Here is an 18,793-nt window from a genome sequence, read left to right as displayed (position 1 = left end):
GGATCTCCTCATCTGTAGATTCATGGATCTTTCTAACCGTAGAATCATAGATCTCACCATCCGTAGATTCATGGATCTTCCCATCCGTAGATTCATGGATCTCCTTATCCGTAGATTCATGGATCTCCCCAACCGTAGATTCATTGATCTCCCCAACCGTAGATTCATGGATCTCCTCATCTGTAGATTCATGGATCTACCCATTTGTAGATTCATGGATCTTCCCATCTGTAGATCCGTGGTTCTTTCCATCTGTAGATTCATGGATCTCCTCATTTGTAGATTCATGGATCTCCTCATCTGTAGATTCATGGATCTCCCCATCTGTAGATTCATGGATCTCCCCATCCATAGATTCATGGATCTCCCCATCTGTAGAATCATAGATCTCCATATCTGTAGATTCATGGATCTTCCCATCTGTTGATTCATGGATTTTCCCATCCGTAGATTCATGGATCTTCCCATCCGTAGAATCATGGATCTTTCCATCTGTAGATTCATGGATCTTCTCATCTGTAGATTTATGGATCTCCCCATCTGTAGATTCATGGATCTTTCCATCCATAGATTCATGGATCTCCCCATCTGTAGAATCATAGATCTCCCCATCCGTAAATTCATGGATCTCCCCATCTCTAGAATCATGAATCTCCCCATCTGTAGAATCATAGATGTCCCCATCCGTAGATTCATGGATCTCCCCATCTGTAGAATCATAGATCTCCTCATCTGTAGATTCATGGATCTCCCCATCTGTAGATTCATGGATCTCCCCATCTGTAGAATCATAGATCTCCCCATCTGTAGATTCATGGATCTTCCCATCCGTAGAATCATGGATCTTTCCATCTGTAGATTCATGGATCTTCTCATCTGTAGATTTATGGATCTCCCCATCTGTAGATTCATGGATCTTTCCATCCATAGATTCATGGATCTCCCCATCTGTAGAATCATAGATCTCCCCATCCGTAAATTCATGGATCTCCCCATCTCTAGAATCATGAATCTCCCCATCTGTAGAATCATAGATCTCCCCATCCGTAGATTCATGGATCTCCCCATCTGTAGAATCATAGATCTCCTCATCTGTAGATTCATGGATCTCCCCATCTGTAGATTCATGGATCTCCCCATCTGTAGATTCATGGATCTTCCCATCCATAGATTCATGGATCTCCCCATCTGTAGAATCATAGATCTCCCCATCCGTAAATTCATGGATCTCCCCATCTCTAGAATCATGAATCTCCCCATCTGTAGAATCATAGATCTCCCCATCCGTAGATTCATGGATCTCCCCATCTGTAGAATCATAGATCTCCTCATCTGTAGATTCATGGATCTCCCCATCTGTAGAATCATAGATCTCCCCATCTGTAGATTCATGGATCTTCCCATCTGTAGATTCATGGATCTTCCCATCTGTAGATTCATGGATCTCCCCATCTATAGATTCATGGATCTTCCCATCCATAGAATCATGGATCTTTCCATCTGTAGATTCATGGATCTTTCCATCTGTAGATTCATGGATTTTCCCATCCGTAGATTCATGGATCTTCCCATCTGTAGATTCATGGATCTTCCCATCCATAGATTCATGGATCTTCCCATCCGTAGATTCATGGATCTTCCCATCCGTAGAATCATGGATCTTTCCATCTGTAGATTCATGGATATTCTCATTCGTAGATTCATGGATCTTCCCATCCGTAGAATCATGGATCTTTCCATCTGTAGATTCATGGATCTTCCCATCTGTAGATTCATGGATCTTTCCATCTGTAGATTCATGGATCTTTCCATCTGTAGATTCATGGATCTCCTCATCTGTAGATTCATGGATCTCCTCATCTGTAGATTCATGGATCTCCCCATCTGTAGATTCATGGATCTCCCCATCCATAGATTCATGGATCTCCCCATCTGTAGAATCATAGATCTCCCTATCTGTAGATTTATGGATCTTCCCATCTGTTGATTCATGGATCTCCCCATCTGTAGAATCATAGATCTCCTCATCTGTAGATTCATGGATCTCCCCATCTGTAGATTCATGGATCTCCCCATCTGTAGAATCATAGATCTCCCCATCTGTAGATTCATGGATCTTCCCATCTGTAGATTCGTGGATCTCCCCATCTATAGATTCATGGATCTTCCCATCCGTAGAATCATGGATCTTTCCATCTGTAGATTCATGGATCTTTCCATCTGTAGATTCATGGATTTTCCCATCCGTAGATTCATGGATCTTCCCATCTGTAGATTCATGGATCTTCCCATCCATAGATTCATGGATCTTCCCATCCGTAGATTCATGTATCTTCCCATCCGTAGAATCATGGATCTTTCCATCTGTAGATTCATGGATCTTCCCATTCGTAGTTTCATGGATCTTCCCATCCGTAGAATCATGGATCTTTCCATCTGTAGATTCACGGATCTTCCCATCTGTAGATTCATGGATATTTCCATCTGTAGATTCATGGATCTCCTCATCTGTAGATTCATGGATATTTCCATCTGTAGATTCATAGATCTCACCATCCGTAGATTCATGGATGTTTCCATCTGTAGATTCATGGATCTTCCCATCTGTAGATTCATGGATATTTCCATCTGTAGATTCATGGATCTCCTCATCTGTAGATTCATGGATCTCCCCATCTGTAGATTCATAGATCTCACCATCCGTAGATTCATGGATGTTTCCATCTGTAGATTCATGGATCTTCCCATCCGTAGATTCATGGATCTTTCCATCTGTAGATTCATGGATCTTTCCATCTGTAGATTCATGGATCTTTCCATCTGTAGATTCATGGATGTTTCCATCTGTAGATTCATAGATCTCACCATCCGTAGATTCATGGATTTTTCCATCTGTAGATTCATGGATCTTCCCATTCGTAGATTCATGGATCTCCCCATCTGTAGATTCATGGATCTTCCCATCTGTAGATTCATGGATATTTCCATCTGTAGATTCATGGATCTCCTCATCTGTAGATTCATGGATCTCCCCATCTGTAGATTCATAGATCTCACCATCCGTAGATTCATGGATGTTTCCATCTGTAGATTCATGGATCTTCCCATCCGTAGATTCATGGATCTTTCCATCTGTAGATTCATGGATGTTTCCATCTGTAGATTCATGGATCTTTCCATCTGTAGATTCATGGATGTTTCCATCTGTAGATTCATAGATCTCACCATCCGTAGATTCATGGATCTTTCCATCTGTAGATTCATGGATCTTCCCATTCGTAGATTCATGGATCTCCCCATCTGTAGATTCATGGATCTTCCCATCTGTAGATTCATGGATCTTCCCATCTGTAGATCCATGGATCTCCCCATCTGTAGAAGCATTTAACCAATCGATAGGTAATCAAGTTTTTTGAATTGATATTGCGATATTTGTCTTTTTGTTATTGAACGCAAGATTGTTTTTGGCTGACCAATCTTTGTGTTGATCTAGGCGTTTTGTCATTTTATGATTGTGTGTGGTATATTTTTAGGTCTACAATGTTCGTAATTTGTAGTATCGTCAGCTTATTGGTTGGTACTACCACCTTCGACGTTGTCTTGTAGGTCCACGGTGTAAAGATTAAAGAAGATCGGTCTGAGGATGGAGCCTTGCGGTACACCAAACTGAATTGTTACTTGTTCAGACTAGATAGTACTACTTTAGTAGTACTACGATAGATACTGCTTTCGATCGCTGAGGTATGATAACGCGGCTTTGTCGGAGAAGCCGATTTCTCGTAGTTTGGTTATAAGATTATCAACCGTGTAGAAGGCTTTTCGACATGAATAATCGAGAAATGCTGCGAGTGTGATTTCCCCTTTGTTCATTGCACCAACGATATCTCGAATTTTCTTAAGCAACGTTTCGGTCGAGTGACGTTTGCGACAGCCAGATTGAGTTTGTTTATATATCTGATGTTGGTCGATGTAGTCTACGATTTGTTTTGTCATTAAACGTTCCAAAAGTTTGGAGAGAATGGGTAGCACGGTAACAGGTCTGAATTGATCTGAGGTGGTGGATTGTTCTGTTTTCGGAATAGGTTTTACTTTGCCGTTTTTTCCACTGTTGATGAAAGGTGTTTTCGGCGATACCTATGTTGATTATATGCGTGAGTGGAGATGCGAGATGATCAGCAATTGGTTTGATAAGTGAAACTGGGAGATTGCCGTATCCAGAAGAGCAGTCAGTTCAAAGATTCTTGATTTCTTGTACTACTTGTTCATAATATGTGACGGGTTGGAATTCGAATTCATGCTCGACATCTGTAGCAAGATCTTGAAGAAGGAGCTGGATTTCCTCGATTGATGTTGGCTGTGATCCAAGGATTCTAGGAGCTGTGGAAATATAGTGATCATTTAATTCGGAGGGTTCAATATTGATAACACTTTTCTTTGGGTGGAGGATTCGGTGAATAAGCTTCCAGACTTCTTTCGGTTTTTTTTAGATGAGAGAAGTTTACGGTAGAAAGTTTATTTGGTGTGTTTTACGTGTCTTTTTAGAGTATTTCGAGCTTCTTGGCATTCTATTCAGTCGGAATCTGATTTCGTCTGATGAGCTAAAGTTCGCTTTTCGTGACAGGCTTGTTTTAAGTTATTGATCATTTAAGTTCTTCATCCAGGGCGCTTGTGGACGAGTGACTCAGAAAATTCTCAGAATAAAACCATAATGTCATCATGTCCAGTCGTTAGGTTCAGTCAGCGTGTACAAGAACTGCAAAATCTATGCAATCCTGTCTCTTTACCTTAGTCGAACATTTCAATTTGGAGGGGTTGGGAGACTTCCAGGCTATATTCTGAGCCTTATTGGACTATTTTTGAACTTTTGGATCCTCAGATCCTTAAGCTTTAAGTCTAGCGCTGAAACTCTACCTTTCGGACCTACTTTAGAGCACTTACAAATCGATTGTGGTTTCAAAACTTCCCGGTGGATTTCCCTTTTTTCTCAAATATTACGACCTTGATTGCAGCAAAAACGTGCGATGGCAGGTGTATAAAACGCAGACTCAAAACTTGTTTATTTTGTTTGTTTATTTCTTCAGTCTCGTTATTTTTCTAAATGTCAGAAGAACAAAATCCTACCTCAGAATTTGTTTCTACATTTTCAGGATGATAAGAATCGAATGTTTTTTAGATATTTTAAGGTAGGTCACGAGGTAGGCTATATCATCGGGCCACAAAGGTAGGCCAAGTGTTAGACTGACCCGAATTTTAGACAGTATTTCTTCACGGAGTTGAATTTCATTCAAGAAAAAAAAGAGGTTGTGGTAGAATTTTTTAAAACTAAAGCATCTTTAGTAGGGCGTACAAATTTCCCAAAGAGTTCAATTCTCCGTGTGTTAAATTTGCCGTTATTTCGGGAAACGTGTAATGGTTTCTTTTTCAAATTACTGTTATTACTAATTTTGTATTTTTTGTGCGATTGTCAAACAGACTTGAAGTAGTTGGATGGTTTCCTCTCTATATCCATTATCGTTTGTCCTCGGTAGTATAGTGGTAAGTATCCCCGCCTGTCACGCGGGAGACCGGGGTTCGATTCCCCGCCGGGGAGGACTTTTCGTATAATAAATCATTATTTCAGTCCAGTTTATTATATTTTTGTATACCGTTTATTTTAGAATCTATATTGAGGTAAACTTAATTTTTCCCAAAATTTTGTCTAAATGGCTACCTGAAAAGTGATGCTGTCACATTTTAGAGTGTCTTTTTTTGTCAGAGTTTATTCTGCCGTTCTTTCATGATGGATTTGCTCAATCTTTGATGCAATTATAACATGTCAATATAATTTCCTTGCATGTTTTCTATTCATGTAAGACTTACTATTACTCTTTAAAGTTGAATGGGTTTACATAGTCGATGACGCGCTTGAAAATTTGAAATTGAGACCAGTTTCTCATCTTTCATGATGGATTAGAATTAACTTGTGTCGACATCCTCCTTCTTAAAGAAACCCTTGTACTATGAAAATTGTATTTCAAAGTAGTCGGTAGATAATGTTTTGTAAGTAAACATGAATAAGAAGGTTTTATGAAAGCTCTTCAAGAAATGTTCAAACAGTTCAAATCAAACAACGCATGCATTAACACTACTGAGATTTACAAAAGTTTGATTCTAATGATTTTTTTCGTTTAAACCATTATGGGCAAGCAGAAACAGATTATTATCACTGTTGCAGTTTTGGTCTTGATCGTTGTTGTAATCGTGGTATGTGTAACACAGTTGCAACGTAGTGACAACAACGATGTCGTTCCTGTTCCGCAACCGTGGAAAGAACCCAGACTTCCACAGAACGTACGACCGAGTATTTACCAAGTCGATCTTGATGTTTATCTAGATAAAGGTGTTTATAACGGTAGAGTGAAGATCAATGTCTCTATTTTAGATAATGCTACCAACGTTCTACGTATTCATAAAGTTGGTTATAACATAACACACACTAGTATTCGCTCCATTGAGAATAGCTCTGATGTCAAAATTGCGAAAACTTTCAACTATCTGCCCTACGAATTCTGGGTAATTGAGACAGACAATGCATTGCAACCTGGGAAATATGAAATAAGTTTATCCTTTGATGCGGTATTATCTGACGAACTGAACGGCTTTTATAAAGGAAGCTACAAGGATGATGATGATCAAACTAGACGGTTCGCTGCTACTTTCTTCTCTCCCATCAGTGCTCGAAAAGCATTTCCCTGTTTTGATGAGCCAAGTTTCAAAGCTGTATTTGAATTAACGCTTACACATGAAAATGGGTACAAAGCTCTTGCTAACATGCCTGAAGGTAGCTCCAAAACACTGGCAAATAATCGCGTCAAAACTAAATTTCTACCTTCATTGAATACTTCGACCTACATTGTAGCATGGGTTATTACAGACTTTCATTCGCTTTCATTTACTGATAGTAAACTCAACTTGAAAGGTTGGACTCCATTGAATCACAATGTTACAGAACTTGAGTATGGTTTAAACATTACCGCTGTATTGTTACCCCAGTATGAAAAGTACTTCAAAATCGATTTTCCGTTAAAGAAATTGGACGTAGTAACGTTACCAGCCTTTGCTCCATCAGCTATGGAGAATTGGGGCTTGATAATGTTTCAAAATTCTTGACTTCCAAGACATCAACATATACAGACAAGAAGGAAGTTGCTCGTATCCAAGGACACGAGCTCGTTCATCAATGGTTTGGTAACCTAGCAACCATGAAATTCTGGAATGAAGCATGGCTGAAAGAAGGTCAGTTATGTTTAGGATTTTCAGATTCGATACATTAGAATTTATGTACCTTTTCAATGTTTCTTAGATCTATAACTCTTAGTATGGTAATATAACAGACACTGCTTTCAAGAGCTCAATTGAATTTAATTGGCTTCTTACTTGTTTTTGTTGCTTGCCCTTTTACTGATTAATCTTAAATGTTTTTCGATTTTTTCAGGATTTGCAACCTTCATAGCTTACATAGTCATCGAGGATATCAATCCATCGATGGAGTTGATGAACACTGTTTTATCAGATCTCATGTTGAAAGCCATGGATATTGATTCTTTCTCCACATCTAAACCCATTTCAAGAACGGTATACTTTTATGATATCAAATTTGCTTTTTTGAAAATGAATCCGTTGTTTCTTCCTTACGTTTTCACCTTGACTTCGTTACTATTTTCTTTCGTTAGAATTACACACAAGATCTATCATTGTTTTGCCTTAGGTCTTAGATATGCGGTGACCAAGACCTGAGTGATGTTCTGATGTTCCATATTTTCTTATGGAAGTCAACGCTAAAGTTTTACCCTGCCTCAGATCTGTAAATGATCCATATGCTATCAACTGTTTTTCATTTCTTTTCTTTGACTTTAAGGTGAACACACCGAATGAGATTCGTCAAATCTTCGATTCTATTACTTATTACAAAGGATGCTGTATGGTTCAAACATTGTATTGTTACATGGGCAAAGCTAACTTTCAGAGAGGAATGCAACGATACTTGAAAACTTACTCTTACGGAAACGCTAATCAAGATGATCTGTGGAATGAACTAAGGTATTAATTGTTTGTTTTTTGTGCTTTTTTGATAAGAAAATTTAGTCCCAGATCGTGGTTCCCAGGCGCTATCTTGATTTTATTAGGTAGCCCTCAAGCCAGACTAAATACAAATACTAAATTACTGATTGACTTCAAGAGTGTGCCATTGTGGTTTGACAATGGTCCCTGCGCGGGAACTTACTCAATTTTTGAATTGTTTAAGTAAAATTTTTCGAAAATAGTTACCCTTAGGGACTTATATAGTATAGTATACTTTTGTACGTGATAATCCTTCTATTTACATATTTGCATCAACTGTGCTTTGGAATTATCTGATCGTCAGAGTTTGTTTGTCAAAATGAAGAAATGTCGATCCATATTTTAGTAAATAACCTGGATCACTTGTTCTTTGAATGAAAATCTGTTTTTGTTATGCCTCGATCGCTCTCAAATTAGTATGACTGCAGTCAGTCGCAAAAGTCGACTTTTTTCATTTCTTTTTTTTTTCAAATTTTTCGTGGCCAATTTTAGACGTTAGTTTCCCATTCTGACTGTATATCACAGATCCCGGCATCACAGACTAAGAACCGCCGCCTTGGTCAGAAATTTTCCCCGGTGAAGAAATGCCATGAAATTTTACCCACATCGAACACTGAAGACTTATGTTCGTGGGATACACTAGAATAAGAGAATTGCCACCTGATTTTTAACCTGTAAAAAGATAAAACCTACACCATTAACGAATGGGATTTCCCTAGTCAGTCTTTTCCGCCTTTATTGTATACTGCTCATTAAAAGATTCTTAATGGATCAATGTGTCCAAACGATTGGCCAGATGGAAAGGTTTTCAAATTTGTTGGCATGTATCAAAGGGCTTGCAATCATATTTCAAACAATCTAAGGATGTATTACCTTATCGGGGAAAAAATGTCGGGGAAAGTGAAGAAAAATTTGAGGGGTGACGAAATCTTTCCCCGGCGATATTTATCCCCTACATTTTATCACCCGACCTAAAATTTTACCCGATTTTTTTATCCCAGACCAAAACTTTTACTCGATATATATCCAAATACTTTACGCCTTTATCAACCGAAATTAGTGCTTTAAACGTCGAATTAAAAAATCTATTTTCGAGCTAGTGAAGGACACCATTTTATTTGGACAATTTCGTCGGGTGGAAGTGACGAATTGTAAATTTGGTCGAGAAAAAGTGACGAAAATGCCTCTAGGTGACGAAATTTTTCTCCGACGAAATAAACCCCGACTAATTAACCCCGATAAGGTATAAGGGTATATAAAAGTAAACTATGGGATATCGCCATTTTGTAAACATGAAATTACCTCAAAAATTACACCGGGCCATTAATCAGGGCCATTCAGTCCATCAAACAGTTATAAGTAGCCCCTGGGCTTCGGCAAACCTGAATGTAAAAGTTTTCAAGATAACAGTGTACTTTATAATATTTCCTTTCCTCTCAGTAAAGAGTCAGGAGGAAAAGATATCAAATCAGTGATGGACACTTGGACCAAACAGATTGGCCATCCCGTAATCACAACAAAAAGAATCAATGCCACACATATGCAAGTCAAACAGGATAGATTCAAGCTGGATCCGCCAGGAATCGGTATACTTTATTATCTTATCATTTCATTGAATCCTTTGTTTGCGTTTTTATGTACGTTCCCTCGCTACCCTTTAAGCTCCAAGGTCAAAGTTTGAAACTTTCTCAAATTACCAAAAGCTTGCAGACCTTTCTAACTCTAAAGCAGTTATCTGAATCTTCGTGAATGACTTTGAATGTTTTGACGGATTTTATTGAACTTTTACATTCCGAATTCTACAGACCTCTTGTCCAAGATAACTGGTGTTTGAAACAGGTTTCTAATGCATCTTTCTTTCCTTATTAACATAAAATTATTTTAAAAATTCTTGACAATTTTAACATTTCAGAGGCTCCGAAATCACCATTCAACTATCGATGGAAGGTCCCTATCATCGTCAAAAACATCAATTCCAAACAACAGAAAACACATCTTTTATCCACAGAAGAAGATATTTTCCCAATAACAAACGATGACCTATTGAATCCTGATCACAGTCTGTATTATCGAGTCAATTACGGCGAAGAGACCTTTGCTCGTTTGGTCAAAGAATTGAACAACGATCATCTTAAGCTGACAGAGCTTGACAGGGCTGGTTTGGTGTCAGATTATTTCTACTTGTTCAAAGCCAAATTAAAAACATTGAACGAAACACTAAAGACATTGGATTACATTGAGGTAAGTTTTGGTCACTTTTTGAATCCTTGGTGTTGTGTGTAAAAACTTGGTAACTTTTAAGTGTTTTTACTGAGGATGTAAAATTTTGTTTCAATGTCTTCATAGGAATTTTGCATAGTTCCATAAGTAGCGATTAGATTTTTCTTAATCTCGGAGATACGACCATTTATAGGTTGAATGCCCTTGGGACTTTTCTCAATTCGAATTTCTTCAGATTTCTATTATTTCACTCATGAGCCTGAATGTGGTTTAAAATGTTGGCGTTGAGAAACAAGACTTTCATTTTGCGTTATTTTAGAACGAGCAAGCAAGTACGGTATGGGATATTGCTGCGGGTGAAATGGGACAACTCTCTGCACTTATTCAATCAAAGGATCATAAAGACAAATGGAGAAAATTTGTCTTCACCAAAGTCAACAGTACGGCATTTTGTCTTTCATAAGCAAGAAAGTTTAGGTCCATTAACCCTAAGCTCGTTCGAGTTTTGTAGCCCCAGGGTGGGGGTAGAATCTAACGCCCTTGAATATTTTTTATCTCTGTGGCCATGGAATTTTGTACCAATATTCTTTATCATGAAAAAAAACCTCCATGAAGAAAAAAAGTGATGACGTCATCACAAAATGTCCATCTATCGGCTTACAAAATGTGCCTCTCAGTTTCGAACCAAAAAAGATAGTCGGAGCTATGCTTGCAGTGTTTTCTATTGAGATTTACTGTTAAGATCAATGCTTAAAACTAGTGAGATTTACCAAAATTGATGACGTCATTATTTTCAAAAACTTATGCAATTTTCAAAATTGTCCATACAAACCTCGTGTCAAAAATTTGAACATTATTGAATAATTAGTTAGTTGAATTTTATTTTATAAATTATAATTTTTAGTTCAGCATTTTAAAGTTTTGAGTTTTGAGAGATTTAAGCTGGGTTTTATGTCATGTTTTATGTCGTTTTCTCCCGGGGGCACTTATATGATTTGGCCTACGTCATGTGTCGCGCTTAAGGGTGGGGGTTTTCAGCATCCCAAAATGCACTGTAAGGGTGTGTTTCTGTGAGCTTGCGCTACAAGGGTCGAATTTTAAAACAAAATTCAAAATAATTGTTAAAATAAAAAGGTTTTTACTTCTCGTTTGTTTGAAAAGTTTCTATTGTCTGATAATTACAACTGACAAGAATAATTTTCTCAGTTTTTCGTTGAAACAGAAAATTTTCCAAGCTTCTTCTTTCACGCAGATTTACAGCTGAGAATTATAGTGCACTATAAGGGTTGGGTAAATCAAGAGAAAATGTACTTTAAGGGTACAATTTTTTGAAAAGCAGATTTTGCGCGGCACATACCGTCGTTTCGAAATCGAGTGCCCCCCCCCCGTGTTTTCTTCGAAGACCATGACTTATGCGAAATATTTAGTCTGTAAAAGCTGCTGCCTAGACGTGCTGATTAGAGTCAGTAATATTATGACTTCAAACTTGATTATTCCAGAAACCGTGTCGTCAATTGGTTGGGAGACGAAATCGACATACAAAGAAAGTGCCTTGCAAACGACAATGCTGAGGTTCGGATGTCATATGAACATTTCAAGTGTCGTCCAAACTGCCAAACTTAAATTTAGGTAAGTTTTTTATTAACTCGTTGCATATACAGATTGTTGGTTAATGGAACAATGATTAGTTGTGGTTCTCTGGTCTTGAAGCTTGATGCATCGTGAAATTATCGAACAGCAAGAAGATTATCCTGAACATTCTCGTTTTTACCAACACACTTTGTGCAAGAATTGATTTCAATACCACGATAGAGAATCCAATATGTTATTAAATATGCAGGAGAAAGTTTTGGGAAAAGAACTTACTACTCTTCTAATATTTCACCTTTTTGCTACTTTCCTAAACAAAACTTTGTAAAAGAGATGGGAAAAATAGTAAGATATTTTACAACTTTTATGATTTCTACAACTTTTCTTGGCCAAAACTTTGAGTTTTGGATGGGAAAAGTGGGAGGATTAGCAAATTTATGTACCTACCTGTACTTTCTCCTGATGTTTACATTTTAGTGAATGGATGAACGGTACATTGGTATTGGACAAGAATTTGTATCCAGTGATGCGAGAATGTGCTATTTCAAATTCACTGAACGATGATACCTTCTTCGCGTACACTTATCAACGATACTTAGAGACAAGAGACAATGCTTTACTGACTTCTCTAACCACAGTCAAGAACCCGAAACTTATCCAAAGGTAATAATTTGTTTTCTTAATCTTAGTACTAATCCTTAGTATCTGTCATGAATAGATTCAACTAGGTTTTTACTACATCGCCAATGTTTCGTTTCCAAATGGTGCAATGATGAAGATATTCATTTTTACAATTCACTCTCTCTAATTCAATCTTTAAGGGACTAAATATCATTTTCGAATTAGAGAAAGATTCGTATTACAAAGAGTAATTTAAACCATTTGTCAGCCGAGGCGACCAACTAGAGAACTAGAGAAAGTTGACTGTAATCGGTTTCATTACATTTGTGAATTAGTTCTACCGGGACAGTTGATGTGTAACCTTTATACCCCTTCATACAGACCCGGTAGGACTTTTTCAGCCATTTGGGAGAGGGTAAAAATAAGGGATTGTAACTCCAATGAGGATTAATATTATCATGTTTTTTTAAGGCTGGGGATTTGATTTCCATTGTTTCAAGTAAGAAATTTCAGTGGGATAGAAGAAAGAATTTGTTTATTTAATTATTTTCAGCGAAGAGAAAAAGTGGAGTTTAATTTCCCACTTGGGACGCTATTTTGGCAAATTTTCCCAGTGTGAAGGGGTCCCACCGGGTCTGTGAGAAGGTGGTGTATCATTCGGTAGATTAGAGTCTTAACCAGTAAGGCAGTAGAGTTGAAAAGCCATACTTATGTTAACAGTACGGCACGATACCTTATATATTTAAGGAACCTATATTTTTAGGACCATCCTTACAAGAACCTTTTTTTCCTACTGATCTTCATTTAATCTACTGGATCGTGAAAAAAACCTCGATCAAGTGAGCAGAGACATAGAGATCTAGAGACCTATTTATAGGGTTGTCCTTAAATATAGGATATCGCGCCGCGCTGTTAACATAAGAATGGTCTACGTTTATGGCACGGTCAGTTACTTGCTTCAATCCGATTCAGTTTATTTTATGCTTAGCCCATTAAGTGATGTGGGCATCATGAGATCGCTCATATCTTTCGGTCCTGTTCGGGTAGGTTTAGACCAAGGAACACGGTGACCCAAGCTGTCGGAATTGGCATTTATTTTTATAGTTGGGTGTGAAGGCGCATTTGAAGTCAGGAAATGTTTGAAAATTTGAGGTTACGAAGTGATGGAATTTAATTGATTAATCTCATCTAGTTGCAGAGGTATGATCGGTAAAGGTCAACCTTCCCTCCAAAGAGTTTTGTGCATTTCCAGGTACTAAACTGAGTAAAAGAAGACTAATAAGAGACTTTTTTATAATTTTGTTTCACCACCCAAATGTTGTTTATTTTTCAGTTTCTTGCAAGACGCATTAAACAAGAGCATAGTAAAAGATAATGATGCGTCTTACACAATCGGAAAGATTGCCAAATACAGTCAACAAGGGAAAGACATGGCATGGAATCTGGTCAAAGAACGATGGAGCGAGATCTTTCAAAGATATGGAGATAACATCTTTCTTCTAGCACGTTTACTTACAGCAGTTTTAGAAGATTTTTCGACTGAACAAAAACTGAAAGACATCCAAGCGTTTTTCAAAGAGAAGAAAAATCTAGGAAGCGGTAAGAACGCTATCGACCAAGCAATATTGAAGATCAAGTTTCGTATTGTGTATAGAGACATCATCAATAACGATCCTTGGTTTCGATAAATTGTAAAAGTGGATTTGGTAAGCGAGATATACACGCTTTTTTGATATAGAAATAGTGTACCTTGGATGAGGGTCAAGTATTCTTAAGGAAGTGCCAAAATTGAGGGTGAAATATTCTTAACGTATTCTTAGAGTTTTAGACTTTTGAGTGAACATTTAGGTTAAGATTACATTTCTTCCTCAAAGCTTCAATTTATATCTAACAAAGGAAACAGTTTTTTCTGTTAACCAAATACAAAATGACTATATTCTTATCAAATTCGGTGAAATTCAGAGGGTATTCTTAGGGTATTCTTAAGATTTTCACCCTGATATTCTTATAGAAAATATTCTTATTAAAAAAAGCGTGTATTTTTATAACAATTTGATTAACGATGACATCGCCAGACTATTAAAGAGAACCCTAAGTCCTTTGGAACTTATTCATTGGGTAACGACGTAAACAATTACGCAGGCATAATAAACACACCATATGTTTTTTACGCAATCGAGATTATTTTTTACTGTATCCTTCAATTAAAAAATATAATACAAAATTTAAATCAAAAAAAGGTAATATTATTTATTAAAATGACTCCCGTCCTCAAATGGAGCGAAAAGTTTGTCGAATCTGAATCTTCCAATCACTTAAGAGATCTGTGAATTTGTCTTTTATATACAGAAGAAATAATGATAATGTAAGTAATTATAGTTACATCACTCGTTCATTTTCTAATAATAGTTTGAGTAATAAGCCGATTGGTTCTTGCTTTTCCCTGCTTTTCCGCCCTTCGGTTTACATTTCTTGACGCAAGCCAAGAAGGTTTTCAAACAATCTTTTCCTTTGCTTTTCTTGCACTTTTTGAACGTAGCTTTGCACTGAAAGAATAAAACAAAGAAAATGTAAACCTTCAAATCTACAGTGGACTTAACAAGTGAGATTTCTTTCTTCAAGCTTGTGTACTCCTTCTTTAAGCAAGAATATTTTTCTTACCTTTCGAGCGCACTTGCTCAAATGTGGACATTTGTGAGCGCATTTCTTGTAAAATCCTCCACATTTTTTATGGTTGTGAATTCTTCGGACACACATCCGGTAGCCTTCCCTGCACTACAAATAAAAGGGTGAACAAAAGATAGACACCGAGGTGTAGACTTTCTTTTCGAGTATGTATCTCTGAAATCCTTTTTCTAGCCATGATCTGGTTTTTAATCGTACGTCACTCCGAGAGTAAATTTTCGCAAAATTCAAATATTTTGCGAGTTGTTTTTTTCTTGCGAAATTTCTTTCTTCCAAAAATTATTTTTGATCGATTAGCGAACATGTGACTCTGATAGGCACTGAAACTCCGCAATCCTCTTAAAACTTGAGTTATCTAATTTGGTGTTCTTGTGACCTAGCGTGTGTGGGGGTGAACAAATATAGACTACTGAACCCCAAAGGTTCAAGTTCTAGACAGTTCATTCAGCTTACCTTTTTGTAACATTTTTTCTTACACACGAGAAATTTCTTTCCACATTTGATATGAGCTTCTCGAGTTCCACCCTCCTTCTTCACGCACGCTAGATATTCAAGGTTGCACTGTGGAGAAAAGGGAAATAGAATAAGGTAAATCGGTCACATTTACAGAGAATATACTATGTCTTACGATTTCGAAAAATTGATAGCAGATACAATATTCTCATATACTAGTACTCGGCAGTCTAGTGGACTTTTCAGACTTTTGTCAATCGAATGCAAAAGTATTTAATCAGTCATAAATACCAATAGACGATATCGCGTTTAGATAAATGCAATGCATTCTGGTTTCTCGGGGACTCTCAAAGGAATTATAATGTCGATTATATAATGTTCTGGAATAGATTATAATTCCCTTGAGGGTCCCTAAGAAACCAGAATGCATTGAATTTATCTAAACGCGATTTCGTCTATTGGGATGGCATGTAGCTTATTCTTCCCCTGTTTTATCCGATGACTTACCTTAGGTTTTTTAGGTTTCTCAACAGAATTATCCTGGAGTCTTTCCACCACTTTGTAAGCGACTGCTTTCAATTCCTTACCGATCGGAAGCAATCGATCCTCAATTTCCTTTTCAATTTTCACAGCCGAAGCAAAAGCCAAAGCAGTGAACGCTAATAAAATGAACGACCTCATCTTGACTCTTCTCTCTTTGCTATACTGAGACATTCCAGAGGTACCATACACTTCATATAGTGTAGAAAAAGTGTCAACTTAACGTCATTCCGGTTGTTTATACTTATTCAAGAGATGTTACGATGACAAACATCCATGTGTTATTTTCCTCACTTTTAAGGCTTACTTTACATTACTTTCTTCTCACTTATTGTTACGTAAGTTGCAGCCTTAACGTTCCAGTGAGCGAGAATCAGAAGCAGCCGGCGAAGAGATTTTTTAGAAATATGTGTTCTTATCTTTTATAGGAGACCAAATGTTATGACCATTCAATTTTTTATACAAATGATGTGTTCTGATTTCTAGGAAACCTTTATCGCTCTATTTGTCTCCCTAAACTCATCATTACTTTATGATTTGATGTGTTCTAATATCTAGTAAAACAAAAGTTTGCCGAGATAAACTTGAAAGATATTTGTTTTACTCCACGAAAGATGTGTTCTGGAAGTTTCTAGGGTTACTAGGCAACAAGATTGTATCAATTTTCTCTTGATTATACTCCTGTCTCCTTAAAAGATGGTTACCTAGACTACAAGAACACGGTAGATGACCTTGATTTTGCCCCTGTCTCACCAGAACACATCATCATTTCTTAGCTGATTAATTTGCAAAGATCTGACCAGAACAGATCAGAATTTCTAGCTGAAATACGCTCTCAGAACATATCGGAAAAAAAGGTCGCCTCGCCGGCTGCTTTCTGAGAATGCCTTTCCGATGCTGTTCTTTTTGTTTCAAGAAGTATTCATGCGAAAATCTTCTTTTATACCCAGACTTAAATATGAAATATTTGCATTAAAGGCTTATTTTTTTATAAGAATACACTTTATAAGAATGTCCATGATAAAAATGGCCAAAAAATTTAGAATATAGTAACAATATCACCATCATGGAATTTTGAGACGTATGTACTAAAAGTTAAATCTAGTCTGAATTAGGATCCTAACCTAAGAATGCTGTAAGAATATTTTAGGATGATTTTCCCAAAAAAGTTAAGAATATCCATGATGAAATGGATTTACACCATTCTTATAAAAAAAAAAGCGTGTAATAAACAAAATTGCTAACGTTCAAGGAAAAATCTATGTATTAAAATTTTGGAAATTATTTTTTGTCTGGCATAAAAGACTTTTTAAAGGCAATATTTGGGGGAAGTGAGATTTTTATTTCGAGGACGTCTGATTGATAATTTTCAAAAAAGCTGTGAGACATGGATATGTCTATGTTAGTCAATAGAAACATTCAGAACTTGAAGCCAGTCAGATACTGTAAAGAATATTTAAATTGTTGCACATATCCAAATCTTGACCTAAAAGACAATTTATTTTATTTGATGATTTTGGCTTACAGTGAGAAATTAGTCGAGTGTTAGAAATAACACATATCTTAACAGCCACAGGGCTTTTACTCAAAACTAGTAAGGCTATATTTAAACTGAACGAAAAATATTAAAATGCACGGGTTTCGGACCATAGCAAGAAAATATTATTTTTGATAACAGTGAGGCATTTACACAAATAGCATCGTCCTGAAATGTTTATCAAAGAAATCCGGTGACCTTTTCCTTATTTGTTGTTTGCAAGAAAAACTTTTGAATCAGCGATTTCTAGCTCACACAGGTTAGTGCGAAGTATAGATGGCTTGTACGTTTTCTGAGAAGGTTTTAAAAACGTTTATTAGCATACCCAGTCTCGTTAAAATGTAAGCCCAATCGCAGCCTTAAAAAAAACATTAAACTTACATAATTTAAGCATAGGAGGTACAAAAGCACATTTCGCTTAGCATAGACTCAAAAAAATGCTCGTAAAAATATTTACACAAACGTTATTAGTATCAGGAGTGGAATCAACCATACTAGTGAACTTTTCCCAATAAGTCAAAGAAAATCACGAAATGCTCTCAAATTTTTCAACTTTAAATAAAATTCTATTTCATTTTAAGCCTCAGGTTTAAACATTTAATACAAAGAGACAAATCTTTTAGAAAATCAAAATATAATTCGGTTTGCAGTTTTAGTAAAGAGTACTTTTTGAAATTGCTAATTTTTATGGCGCGCCAAAGCGGAAATAAATACTATCTCTCATTTCGCGACACTATCTTTCATTTCACGACACTATCTTTCATTTCGCGACACTATCTTTATTAAAACGATACTATCTTTCCAAAAAAACATTATCTTAATTGAAACAATACTATCTTTTTTACGGGATACTATCTTTTTTACGGAAGCCGAGAAGTGCCATCGACAAAAAAATATTTAATTTCAGAAAAAAATAATTAATTTTAGAATAAAAGAATATTTAATTTTAGAAAAATAAATTTGAATTCAGAGAAAAATATTTGATTTTAGAAAATAAATTTAAATTTAGAAACAAAATATTTAATTTTTAAAAAATTTATTTAAATT

The 18,793-nt window shown here is 36.5% G+C and overlaps 2 protein-coding genes, 1 non-coding gene and 1 pseudogene across 3 annotated transcripts; 2 read left to right on the top strand and 2 right to left on the bottom strand.

The window, feature by feature from the left end:
• Positions 1 to 196: 196 nt before the first annotated feature.
• LOC136819372 (fap1 adhesin-like) lies at positions 197 to 4,564 on the bottom strand. Its single transcript, XM_067075608.1, has 5 exons — positions 4,531 to 4,564; positions 4,259 to 4,377; positions 3,738 to 4,134; positions 2,449 to 3,372; positions 197 to 1,788 (listed from the first exon to the last, which is right to left on the bottom strand). The coding sequence occupies exons 1-5, from the start codon at positions 4,562 to 4,564 to the stop codon at positions 197 to 199; spliced, it is 3,066 nt and encodes a 1,021-aa protein (XP_066931709.1).
• A 954-nt stretch (positions 4,565 to 5,518) lies between these two features.
• Positions 5,519 to 5,590, top strand: Trnad-guc (transfer RNA aspartic acid (anticodon GUC)). The gene has a single exon. It is a non-coding gene; the product is annotated as a tRNA-Asp (tRNA).
• Positions 5,591 to 5,997: 407 nt separating this feature from the next.
• On the top strand, positions 5,998 to 14,845 carry LOC136819352 (aminopeptidase A-like; annotated as a pseudogene).
• Positions 14,693 to 16,405, bottom strand: LOC136819354 (uncharacterized). Its single transcript, XM_067075591.1, has 4 exons — positions 16,177 to 16,405; positions 15,670 to 15,777; positions 15,193 to 15,306; positions 14,693 to 15,077 (listed from the first exon to the last, which is right to left on the bottom strand). Exons 1-4 carry the CDS (start codon positions 16,381 to 16,383, stop codon positions 14,931 to 14,933), a joined length of 576 nt encoding a protein of 191 aa, XP_066931692.1. The 5' UTR covers positions 16,384 to 16,405; the 3' UTR covers positions 14,693 to 14,930.
• Positions 16,406 to 18,793: the final 2,388 nt, after the last annotated feature.

Source organism: Clytia hemisphaerica, unplaced genomic scaffold, assembly GCF_902728285.1.
Source record: "Clytia hemisphaerica strain Z4C2 unplaced genomic scaffold, Clytia hemisphaerica genome assembly, whole genome shotgun sequence".
NCBI lineage: Eukaryota > Metazoa > Cnidaria > Hydrozoa > Leptothecata > Clytiidae > Clytia > Clytia hemisphaerica.
Note: the sequence above shows the minus strand (reverse complement) of the source record. Positions and strands in the feature narration are given on the sequence as shown.

Bases quoted from the DNA above. Each gene is read 5' to 3' on its own strand.
- LOC136819372 (XM_067075608.1), bottom strand. From the start codon at position 4,564: ATGCCAAGAAGCTCGAAATACTCTAAAAAGACAC. The intron at 4,378-4,530 runs GTAAAACACACC...ATATTTCCACAG, and splicing joins GAAATACTCTAAAAAGACAC to CTCCTAGAATCCTTGGATCA. The intron at 4,135-4,258 runs GTAGTACAAGAA...TAATCAACATAG, and splicing joins CCGTCACATATTATGAACAA to GTATCGCCGAAAACACCTTT.
- LOC136819354 (XM_067075591.1), bottom strand. From the start codon at position 16,383: ATGTCTCAGTATAGCAAAGAGAGAAGAGTCAAGATGAGGTCGTTCATT. The intron at 15,778-16,176 runs GTAAGTCATCGG...TTTTCTCCACAG, and splicing joins AGAAACCTAAAAAACCTAAG to TGCAACCTTGAATATCTAGC. The intron at 15,307-15,669 runs GTAAGCTGAATG...TTTTATTTGTAG, and splicing joins AGAAAAAATGTTACAAAAAG to TGCAGGGAAGGCTACCGGAT.